At 40.2% G+C, this 12,798-nt stretch overlaps 1 protein-coding gene across 3 annotated transcripts in view; it reads left to right on the top strand.

Moving 5' to 3' along the window:
• The window catches only part of FILIP1 (filamin A interacting protein 1), a 227,538-nt gene that overhangs the window by 146,842 nt on the left and 67,898 nt on the right, over positions 1-12,798 (top strand). For all 3 annotated transcript variants that reach the window (XM_073569314.1, XM_073569313.1, XM_073569315.1), the window contains exon 2: positions 422-700. In XM_073569314.1, the coding sequence (XP_073425415.1) occupies positions 428-700 (273 nt within the window). In that variant the 5' untranslated portion in view covers positions 422-427. The remainder of the gene's footprint in view (positions 1-421; positions 701-12,798) is intronic.

Below are 12,798 nucleotides of genomic sequence, written 5' to 3' on the forward strand. Positions count from 1 at the left end.
ATATGAGCAAATGGTTAAACAAAGATAAATCTCCTGTTCCTAAAATGGAAATACTATGCACTTTCCTAATTACCAGATTTACATATAGGCCATGTAGCCATGTAAGTCCAGTAAGACAGCAACTTGGTTGTCAGCCAACTTATTCTCTGCTGATGATGCAGCTAAACTAAGCAAATGACTTCCCAGTCAGGAAACATAGGGGATTGTGTTTTCCATAGCACAGCTGGTGTAGGACATTGCATTTGACTTTTTTTTCTATACCTATATATTAGATAGTACGAATCAGGAAACACGACTAGTTACATTTACAATAACTTTAGGAAGGGTAATATTATAATAAAAAGTTAAATTCTTGGCTTTATTTCAATTTTATTTTTTTTAATTGATAAATTGATTTATTCTGCTTCATCTTGGCTTTTAGGGAGGAATGAGATCTCGAAACCAAGGTGGAGAAAGCTCAACAGCTGGGCAGTTCTTCAGCTACAGCAATGGGGATGCAATAGAAGATGAGAACCTCAGCAATGATGGCAAAAACAAGAATAAAATCCACAGAAATAGTGAAGGAGATGTACAGGTCTCTGCGACTGTTAAAAGATATGCCAAACCCTCTGGACTATGTGACAGAAAAAACAGGAAAATGCAAGATCCATCCAAGGAGGATCTTGTGAAGCTGCTAAGTGTTATGGAAGGAGAACTGCAGGTATGGTGGTATAATTGCTATGTCCTTTGCTATAATAGGCCTGCTTACTAATCAATGTGAATCCTACCCCCTGGGACACACATGGATCTGTTAAATGGGGCTGTTTCACTACTTTTTTTGCACAATAACAAACCCATCTAACCATTAAGTAGCGATTCGAGCGTAGACACAATCATCTGAATGGAGCTGTTTTGCAGTTCCCGGCACAACGAGTGGCTGCTATCGTCACTGTGCAGGAGAACTGCTGGATGATATAATGCCTGTACAACTTTTTATAGGACTAGATTTATTATAAGGGACAAGGGACCCGTCTAACATGTAGGGATTATACCAAGAGAACTCCGTTATTGTGTGGTCTACTTGATGAAATGAGCCTACATTGTCAGACAATCTGTGTGTATGGGCTCTTGTGATGTAAATACAGGACTGGACATTCATATTGGTTCTCCATGCTAAGATGGAAGTGTTGTGTACAATTTGTATTGTTGTCATAGGTATAACAATGTAAGTTGTGATGTGTCATGGGTACTGGTAGACATGGGGCATTTCATGCTATACAAGACTGGGTGAAAGTTTTTGCCTCAACCTTGACTCCCTCCATTAAGGTTGTGTGGTGGTCACGCTAATCCCACAATTTTACTATGTCTCGTGTGCATTATATGTCACCATGTAGCTACAGTTTTAATTGTACCCATAATTTTAATTGCGTAGACTTTGTAAGGATGGTTTTCCACTTCCTACAATCATGATTGATGTGAAGACCCGACCCAAACTCAAATGCCTCATCAAGTTGTTGAGTTTGAGTCAGGAGATTCATGACTGGTCCGGACATTGTAGTTTGTACTCAAACAGTGAATGTAAGAAGTGTAAAACTGGCTTAAAAGCGTATGGTTGTATGATGTTCTTAACTAAAAGTGACTAAAGTGTTACAGGAATAATTCTGAGAGTAATGTAAAGTGGCTAAATGTAATTTTCCATTACGAGGGCTGTCCATTACAGAACAATCCCTTATTAACGGGCCCAAGGAGGTGAAAAAAGCAACATATATTTCCCGCTTGGACATATGTGAAGCAGGCTCAGAAGCTAAGCCCGCACAATGCATGCAAGATGTCATGCATTAACATGTCTGCTTGTCAGCAGCAAACAGAGCCAGCTCCTTATTTGATATGCTTCAACAGTGAAGGTTCAATCATAATATACGGAGAAACATTGTGTTTTTGTCAACGATCCACCAAACCTGGATTTTTATTTTTCATTTTGATGTACACTGTATAATGAGATGAACAGTGTCCTTAAAAACTACAGCTCATCCTGCAAAAAAACAAGTCGTCATACAGCTATATCAATGGAAAAATAAAAATGTTATGGCTGTCACTAAGCATGAAACTATCCTTATGAAAAACAATGTGTTGGCAGAAGAGGTTATTTTGGCCTTTTTTCAGTACCCACTATTAAAATTACTTTGTGTTTAACCATTCAATCTCACAATATTCTGAGGCTGATTTTATAAAAGGGGTTCTCATTCCCCATGTTTGACACCGCTAAAATAAAAAAGCTTATACTCCCCTCCAGTGCCGGCACCATTCCAGCGGTGTCCAAACTCATGCTCCCAGGGCTCACGTGAGGTTGTTATAAAACTTGAGCCTGACAGCTAATGAGTGCTGGCGTCAATGTCCCCGCCTACAGATAATTAACAGGAAGTGAGAGCTGCGGCTGACCACTCATTTCCGGTTAATTACTTAAACGTCCAAAGGCGGCGACAGTGATGCCAGCACTGATTGGGTGCAGCCTGTCACAACAACCATACGTGAGCTCCAGGAACGTGAGCGCCGACACCCCTGAAACGGAGATGAGTATAAGATTTTTTATTTTAGCGGGGTCAAACATGTGGAATGAGAAGGGATTGTATAAATAGTGTACAACTCCTTTAAGAATTGGGCCCTGATTCAATAAGACTTGTGTTTCATACGTCAGTCTTAATGATAGGCGTGTAGGAATAACACACCGCCTAATTCATTAGGAGGTGCACAGCACTTAATGAAAGAGGTGAAGCTTATCAGTGGGGTGCGCCTCCATGCACCCCACCCGAAATTTTGCTTTAGTCAGGGACGTTTGATGATTTTTATGGCTGGCATTGCCGTAACCCTGTCCCGCCTTAACTCTTTCCCAGTTTGGCCCACTTTTGCTGTGCTGGACGAAAGTGGTATGAAAATGTCAAGAGTTGCAAAATTCTTACTCAACATTGTGCAAAAACTTTTGCAGCTTTTTAAAGTGCTTAAAGTGTAAATACTTTGATGAATCCAGGCATTGTATTTCATATGATATTTAAAAAAAAACCTTAGTTGTCGCAAATAGTGGTTGATTCTATTTAAAACTGGACACCTCAAAAAATGTTACAATTTGGACTGTCTTAGGCCTCATTCAGACGTCCATGTTGCACGTATGTTTTTTTCACAAATACAACACGTACCCATTATAATCTATGGTGCCATTCACATGTCTGGTGTTTTTCACACGGAGATATGTTCGTTTTTTTCCAGCAGCCCAGAAGATAAGGACCATTATAAGTCTATGGGTCTATGAAAAACACGTATAGCACACAGGTGGCATCCATGTGCCATCCGTGTGCTGTCCATCTTTAGCTTTGCAAAGTATGGGAGAAGTTTTGTAATTTATTTCTTTATCCATCCATGAGAAGCACTCACGTCATGTCCACCGATCAAAGGGATTAATGATATAACTTGTTGATCTGTGTGGGTCCAACCACTGTGACCTGCGCTGATTACTACATTCATTGACTCCCGTTAGAATGGAGAGGCAGTGGGCATGCTGGACTGCCATTACATTAGTTATCTATTGCAGATTGGGAAATTTGTGTCCTCGATGAGGAGCTTTTATCCATACTGCAAAATGAAGCAGCAGGTCAGCTGCACATCAGCCATTTCATTCATTTTCTATAGGTAGGGCTGCCGAACGCTGCATTCTTGATGCTTTTACCGACAGCATAGTAGAAAATGAATGAAATATCTGTTGGGTGTTTGACCTGCTGCTTCATTTTGCAGTGTGGATAAAAGTTCCTCATCGGGGATAAAAATTCACCAGTCTGTAATAGGTAATTAATGGCACTATCCTCAATGTTTGGAGATGGCAGCACGAGGTTGTGGAGTTTTCTGTGGTCACATTCAGTTATTTGTAGGTCTGGTGATGAGATTGATCAGGATAATCCTAGTAGTCAGTAAACACTTCAGATTCCTAGAAATGTGAGCTGAATGTGTTCTTTCTGTCTCCCTATATAAATAGACTGGTGCTGTAATGTCTCTGTAGCAGATTTTGATCTGAGTTATTTAGACGTTTATTTGCTTTGATCTAACCCAACATATTTTTTGTTTTTCCTGTGTGCAGTATTTGGATTATATTACATGGTGTGAAGTATGGGAAAGATTATAAGACAGTCTATAAAGCTCGAAATGCAGCGCACAGGCGTTTTATTGTGTTCTCATGTCTGTTTAATACAACAGTATATCGCACATTTTGATTTAATATTCGGAAGGCTATGGCTTAGTACTGGTTGGATTCTCAGCACCTCCTACTGGTAGCTGGGACTTTTATAAGTAGCAAGCTATTGATACAGAGTGATACATAACTGATCAGTATATGGAAGCGATTGTTTTCAAAACTGATGAGACAGGACATAATTCAACTCAAGTTCGGCCTCATTCTGATTTCCATGTTTGTTCACATATGTAAAGAAATATTATAAGTCTCACCAGTGTTTTGGATCTGAGTGTCAGTTTTTACCATTAATGTTTGTTTAAACAGATATATAAATACATAAATCAACTATAATGCTTTTCCTATCCCTTGCATTGTTAACCTTGTACAGAACATGGATTTAACACTGATATCTGCTGTAAATGATTCTCATGGACCCATTTATTCATTGATGATGCTAGCAAAAATGGACATGTCTGTGTGATTTATTCCACAACCATACGATCCGCAGAAAACACGGACACTTGAACGACCCCGTAGACTACAATTATTATGTGTTTAATCAATGAAAACAAAGGATAGAACACGTAAATGGACATCTGAATGAGGCCTTATACTGAATGTTTCCCCCAAACTACAGTACATATCAATCTGCCCAACTCCTCTTGATGTATTATAGAGCAGCTTATTCAGCATGACAACTTTCCCTTAAAATCCAAAATATGTTTTGTATTACAGAAGATTCTTATTTAGCAGGTTTTATTATGAGTAAATGAAATGCTTTTTTATAATTCATGTGATCAGCGAGGTTAGGTTATGTTCACATTTACGTTAGGGGCCTCTGTTGCAGATTCCACAAAAATTGATGAAAAACTAGATCTGCCTGCCGCACTATGTTATTCCAGCGAAATGTTGAGCACCATGACAGAGCCCAATGTGCCAGAGGCAGCCGCGTACTCCCCTCGCACAATTGAGAAGAAATTCAGGCATGGCTGAAATAAGTGTGCATACACTTCTGGGTTTATTAGTGTAGCGAGCGGTGTCAGAAGACAGGAGGTGAAAAGGAGAAAGAACGTTCTTGGGCGCAAACAATGCCGGCAGCATTAAGACAGTGCTTGATCTGATAAGCTAGGGCTGTCAATCAGAAGCTGGGGATGGCCCCAATATGCAACTGAGGCGGCGTAACGGTGCACCAAACACTCTTGGCCACGCAAGGGTGGACCGGAGCCTCCTCAATTACCTTTGAATTAAGTTATTTTCTGAGGCAGTGTACCAGTCACGAGTTCAGTACTAGCTTAGCTCAACCTGTGGCTGATAGAGGCTTAAAGGGCTTGTATGGTCAAAATTAATAAGTCTGTAGTCACTTTGTGTGCAAACTTATGAATCCCCCAAGTGCACGCACTGTTCGCTGCAAGGAGTCGCCGCTTTCTTAGCCAAGATTAGCGGGTACATACACACGTAGTCAAAATTGTTGGTACCCCTCGTTTAATGACAGAAAAACCCATAATGGTGACAGAAATAACTTGAATCTGACAAAAGTAATAATAAATCTCAAATTTATGAAAATGATCAAATGAAAGTCAGACAATGCTTTTGCTTCCACAGAATTAAAAAAAAATAAAACTCATGAAATAGGCCTGGACTGAAATGATGATACCCTTAACTTAATATTTTGCTGCACAATCTTTTGAGGAAATCACTGCAATCAAACAATTCCTGTCAATGAGACTTCTGCACCTCTCAACAGGTATTTTGGCCCACTCCTCAAGAGCAAACTGCTCCAGATGTCTCGTGTTTTTGAAGGTTGCCTTTTCCAGATGGCATGTTTCAGCTCTTTCCAAAGATGCTCAATAGGATTAAGGTCAGGGCTCATAGTAGGCCACTTCAGAATAGTCCAATGTTTTCCTCTTAGCCATTCTTGGGTGTTTTTAGCTGTGTGTTTTGGGTCATTATCCTGTTGCAAGACCCATGACCTGCGACTGAGACCAAGCTTTCTGACACTGGGCAGCACATTTCCCTCTAGAATCCCTTGATAGTCTTGAGATTTCATTGTACCCTGCAGAGATTCTAGACACCCTGTGCCAGATGTAGCAAAACATCCCCAGAACACAACAGAGCCTCCTCCATGTTTCACAGTAGGGATAGTGTTCTTTTCTTGATATGCTTCATTTTTCTGTCTGTGAACATAGAGTTGATGTGCCTTGCCAAAAAGTTCAATTTTTGTCTCATCTGTCCATAGGTCATTTTCCCAGAAGCTATGTGGCTTGCCAACATGTAGTTTGGCAAATTCCAGTCAGGCTTTTTTATGATTTTTTTTCAACAATGGTGTCCTCCTTGATCGTCTCCCATGAAGTCCACTTTGGCTCATACAACGATGGATGGTGTGATCTGACACTGATGTTCCTTGAGCATGAGGTTCACCTTTAATCTGTTTAGAAGTTTTTCTGGGCTCTTTTGTTACCATTCGTATTATCCATCTTTGATTTCTTATCAATTTTCCTCCTGTGGCCACGTCCAGGGAGGTTGGCTACAGTCCTATGGAACTTAAATTTCTGAATAATATGTGCAACTGTAGTCACAGGAACATCAAGCTGCTTGGAGATGGTCTTCTAACTTTTACCTTTAACATATTTGTCTATAATTTTCTTTCTAATCTCCTGAGACAACTCTTTCCATTGCTTCATTTGCTCCATGTTGAGTGTGATACACACCATGTCACCAAACAGCTCAGTGAGTATCTATAGCCCTCTATACAGGCCCACTCAATGATTCCAAAATTGTAGACACCTGTGATGCTAATTAGTGGACAGTCACACCTTGATTTAACATGTCCCTTTTGTCACATTTTTTTCAGGGGTACCATCATTTCTGTCCAGGCCTATTATATGAGTTTTATTTTTTTTTAATTCTGTGGAAGCTTGGTTGAAATGCAATGTTTGATTTTCATTTGTTCATTTTCATAGATTATTTATCTATAATTACGGTACTTTTGTCAGATTCAAGTTATTTCTGTGACTATTGTGGGTTTTTCTGTCATTAAACGAGGGGTACCAACAATTATGACCACATACAGTGGGGAAAAAAGTATTTAGTCAGTCAGCAATAGTGCAAGTTCCACCACTTAAAAAGATGAGAGGCGTCTGTAATTTACATCATAGGTAGACCTCAACTATGGGAGACAAACTGAGAAAAAAAAATCCAGAAAATCACATTGTCTGTTTTTTTTTCATTTTATTTGCATATTATGGTGGAAAATAAGTATTTGGTCAGAAACAAGCAATCAAGATTTCTGGCTCTCACAGACCTGTAACTTCTTCTTTAAGAGTCTCCTCTTTCCTCCACTCATTACCTGTAGTAATGGCACCTGTTTAAACTTGTTATCAGTATAAAAAGACACCTGTGCACACCCTCAAACAGTCTGACTCCAAACTCCACTATGGTGAAGACCAAAGAGCTGTCAAAGGACACCAGAAACAAAATTGTAGCCCTGCACCAGGCTGGGAAGACTGAATCTGCAATAGCCAACCAGCTTGGAGTGAAGAAATCAACTGTGGGAGCAATAATTAGAAAATGGAAGACATACAAGACCACTGATAATCTCCCTCGATCTGGTGCTCCAAGCAAAATCCCACCCCGCGGGGTCAGAATGATCACAAGAACGGTGAGCAAAAATCCCAGAACCATGCGGGGGGACCTAGTGAATGAACTGCAGAGAGCTGGGACCAATGTAACAAGGCCTACCATAAGTAACACACTATGCCACCATGGACTCAGATCCTGCAGTGCCAGACGTGTCCCACTGCTTAAGCCTGTACATGTCCGGGCCCGTCTGAAGTTTGCTAGAGAGCATTTGGATGATCCAGAGGAGTTTTGGGAGAATGTCCTATGGTCTGATGAAACCAAACTGGAACTGTTTGGTAGAAACACAACTTGTCGTGTTTGGAGGAAAAAGAATACTGAGTTGCATCCATCAAACACCATACCTACTGTAAAGCATGGTGGTGGAAACATCATGCTTTGAGGCTGTTTCTCTGCAAAGGGGCCAGGACGACTGATCCGGGTACATGAAAGAATGAATGGGGCCATGTATCGTGAGATTTTGAGTGCAAACCTCCTTCCATCAGCAAGGGCATTGAAGATGAAACGTGGCTGGGTCTTTCAACATGACAATGATCCAAAGCACACCGCCAGGGCAACGAAGGAGTGGCTTCGTAAGAAGCATTTCAAGGTCCTGGAGTGGCCTAGCCAGTCTCCAGATCTCAACCCTATAGAAAACCTTTGGAGGGAGTTGAAAGTCCGTGTTGCCAAGCGAAAAGCCAAAAACATCACTGCTCTAGAGGAGATCTGCATGGAGGAATGGGCCAACATACCAACAACAGTGTGTGGCAACCGTGTGAAGACTTACAGAAAACGTTTGACCTCTGTCATTGCCAACAAAGGATATATCACAAAGTATTGAGATGAAATTTTGTTTCTGACCAAATACTTATTTTCCACCATAATATGCAAATAAAATGAAAAAAAAACAGACAATGTGATTTTCTGGATTTTTTTTTCTCAGTTTGTCTCCCATAGTTGAGGTCTACCTATGATGTAAATTACAGACGCCTCTCATCTTTTTAAGTGGTGGAACTTGCACTATTGCTGACTGACTAAATACTTTTTTTCCCCACTGTATGTATGCGTTATACGTACTTCTGGCCATGTCTTGTGGACATGGCCTCGCTCCATACACTTATAGCCTACAGCGACTTATACGGAGTATGTGATCATACATCAAACAATTTATTTATTGAAATTAATTCACAATAATTAGTAACGTACATAAAGAAAATAGCAATATACAGTGGGGAAAAAAAGTATTTAGTCAGTCAGCAATAGTGCAAGTTCCACCACTTAAAAAGATGAGAGGCGTCTGTAATTTACATCATAGGTAGACCTCAACTATGGGAGACAAACTGAGAAAAAAAAATCCAGAAAATCACATTGTCTGTTTTTTTTTCATTTTATTTGCATATTATGGTGGAAAATAAGTATTTGGTCAGAAACAAGCAATCAAGATTTCTGGCTCTCACAGACCTGTAACTTCTTATTTAAGAGTCTCCTCTTTCCTCCACTCATTACCTGTAGTAATGGCACATGTTTAAACTTGTTATCAGTATAAAAAGACACCTGTGCACACCCTCAAACAGTCTGACTCCAAACTCCACTATGGTGAAGACCAAAGAGCTGTCAAAGGACACCAGAAACAAAATTGTAGCCCTGCACCAGGCTGGGAAGACTGAATCTGCAATAGCCAACCAGCTTGGAGTGAAGAAATCAACTGTGGGAGCAATAATTAGAAAATGGAAGACATACAAGACCACTGATAATCTCCCTCGATCTGGTGCTCCACGCAAAATCCCACCCCGTGGGGTCAGAATGATCACAAGAACGGTGAGCAAAAATCCCAGAACCACGAGGGGGGACCTAGTGAATGAACTGCAGAGAGCTGGGACCAATGTAACAAGGCCTACCATAAGTAACACACTACGCCACCATGGACTCAGATCCTGAAGTGCCAGACGTGTCCCACTGCTTAAGCCTGTACATGTCCGGGCCCGTCTGAAGTTTGCTAGAGAGCATTTGGATGATCCAGAGGAGTTTTGGGAGAATGTCCTATGGTCTGATGAAACCAAACTGGAACTGTTTGGTAGAAACACAACTTGTCGTGTTTGGAGGAAAAAGAATACTGAGTTGCATCCATCAATCACCATACCTACTGTAAAGCATGGTGGTGGAAACATCATGCTTTGGGGCTGTTTCTCTGCAAAGGGGCCAGGACGACTGATCCGGGTACATGAAAGAATGAATGGGGCCATGTATCGTGAGATTTTGAGTGCAAACCTCCTTCCATCAGCAAGGGCATTGAAGATGAAACGTGGCTGGGTCTTTCAACATGACAATGATCCAAAGCACACCGCCAGGGCAACGAAGGAGTGTCTTCGTAAGAAGCATTTCAAGGTCCTGGAGTGGCCTAGCCAGTCTCCAGATCTCAACCCTATAGAAAACCTTTGGAGGGAGTTGAAAGTGCGTGTTGCCAAGCGAAAAGCCAAAAACATCACTGCTCTAGAGGAGATCTGCATGGAGGAATGGGCCAACATACCAACAACAGTGTGTGGCAACCTTGTGAAGACTTACAGAAAACGTTTGACCTCTGTCATTGCCAACAAAGGATATATCACAAAGTATTGAGATGAAATTTTGTTTCTGACCAAATACTTATTTCCACCATAATATGCAAATAAAATGAAAAAAAAACAGACAATGTGATTTTCTGGATTTTTTTTTCTCAGTTTGTCTCCCATAGTTGAGGTCTACCTATGATGTAAATTACAGACGCCTCTCATCTTTTTAAGTGGTGGAACTTGCACTATTGCTGACTGACTAATTACTTTTTTTCCCCACTGTATAATACAAAAAATATTTCCAAAAAATGGAAATATAATAGAGAAACTGAAGACATAAAAAGCCCAACATGAATTAAATTTAAAAAAAATGATAGAATGTCAGGTACAGATTAGAGAATGACCATACAATAAGTGGCAGCATCTTAAGTGTCAGTATAATGAACCGCTATACCATATATGAAAAGTTCAAAACTTGTCCAAATTATTGTACATAAAAAACTGCTACACGTATATAGCAAAGATTCCGCAAAAAATATAATAAACAGCTATGTTGTATATACCGTAAGTAAAAATAGCCAGCTGATAGGTTAAGTATTCACCATTAATGGATTACTATCAGTAAGGTGGCTAAATGTACAGTTGTGGCCAAAAGTATTGACACCCCTGCAATTCTGTCAGATAATACTCAGTTTCTTCCTGAAAATGATTGCAAACACAAATTCTTTGGTATTATTATCTTCATTTAATTTGTCTTAAATGAAAAAACACAAAAAGAATTGTCCTAAAGCCAAATTGGATATAGTTCCACACCAAATATAAAAAAGAGAGTGGACAAAAGTATTAGCACTGTTCGAAAAATCATGTGATGCTTCTCTAATTTGTGTAATTAACAGCACCTGTAACTTACCTGTGGCACCTAACAGGTGTTGGCAATGACTAAATCACACTTGCAGCCAGTTTACATGGATTAAAGTTGACTCAACGTCTGTCCTGTGTCATTGTGTGTGCCACATTGAGCATGGAGAAAAGAAAGAAGCCCAAAGAACTGTCTGAGGACTTGAGAAATCAAATTGTGAGAAAGCATGAGCAATCTCAAGGCTACAAGTCCATCTCCAAAGACCTGAATGTTCCTGTGTCTACCGTGCGCAGTGTCATCAAGAAGTTTAAAGCCCATGGCACTGTGACTAACCACCCTAGATGTGGACGGAAAAGAAAAAATGACAAGAGATTTCAACGCAAGATTGTGCGGATGTTGGATAAAGAACCTCGACTAACATCCAAACAAGTTCAAGCTGCCCTGCAGTCCAAGGGTACAACAGTGTCAACCCGTACTATCCGTCGGCGTCTGAATGAAAAGGGACTGTATGGTAGGAGACCCAGGAAGACCCCACTTCTTACCCCGAGACATAAAAAAGCCAAAACTTACCTGAAAAAGCCTAAAAAGTTTTGAAAGAATGTTCTCTGGTCAGATGAGACAAAAGTAGAGCTTTTTGGGCAAAGGCATCAACATAGAGTTTACAGGAGAAAATAGAGGCATTCAAAGAAAAGAACACAGTCCCTACAGTCAAACAAGGCGGAGGTTATGAAGTCTGAAGACTACCAACAAATTTTGCAGCATAATGTAGGTCCCAGTGTGAGAAAGCTGGGTCTCCCTCTGAGGTCATGGGTCTTCCAGCAGGACAATGACCCAAAACACACTTCAAAAAGGCACTAGAAAATGGTTTGAGAGAAAGCACTGGAGACTTCTAAGGTGGCTAGCAATGAGTCCAGACCTGAATCCCATAGAACACCTGTGGAGAGATCTAAAAATGGCAGTTTGGAGAAGGCACCCTTCAAATATCAGGGACCTGGAGCAGTTTGACAAAGAAGAATGGTCTAAAATTCCAGCAGAGCATTGTAAGAAACTCATTGATGGTTACCGGAAGCGGTTGGTCGCAGTTATTTTGGTTAAAGGTTGTGCAACCAAGTATTAGGCTGAGGGTGCCAATACTTTTGTCTGGCCCATTTTTGGAGTTTTGTGTGAAATGATCAATGTTTTGCTTTTTGCTTCATTCTCTTTTGTGCTTTTTTCATTTAAGACAAATTAAATGAAGATAATAATACCAAAGAATTTGTGTTTGCAATCATTTTCAGGAAGAAACTGAGTATTATCTGACAGAATTGCAGGGGTGTCAATACTTTTGGCCACAACTGTATATAAAACGCTGAATATAAACATGGAGCTATGATGGAAAAATAGTAGCATATATGCTGCAGAGATTTACTGAGTATAAGATAGACCTATGGTGAAGGTAATAAATATACAATTGTGTGAAAAAGTATTTGCCCCCTTCCTGATTTCTTATTCTTTTGCATGTTTGTCACACTTAAATGTTTCAGATCACCAAACATATTTAAATATTATGACAAAGATAACACAAGTAAAATAAAAATGCA

This window comes from Dendrobates tinctorius, unplaced genomic scaffold (assembly GCF_039654945.1).
Source record: "Dendrobates tinctorius isolate UK_male_01 unplaced genomic scaffold, ASM3965494v1 ptg000024l, whole genome shotgun sequence".
Lineage (NCBI taxonomy): Eukaryota > Metazoa > Chordata > Amphibia > Anura > Dendrobatidae > Dendrobates > Dendrobates tinctorius.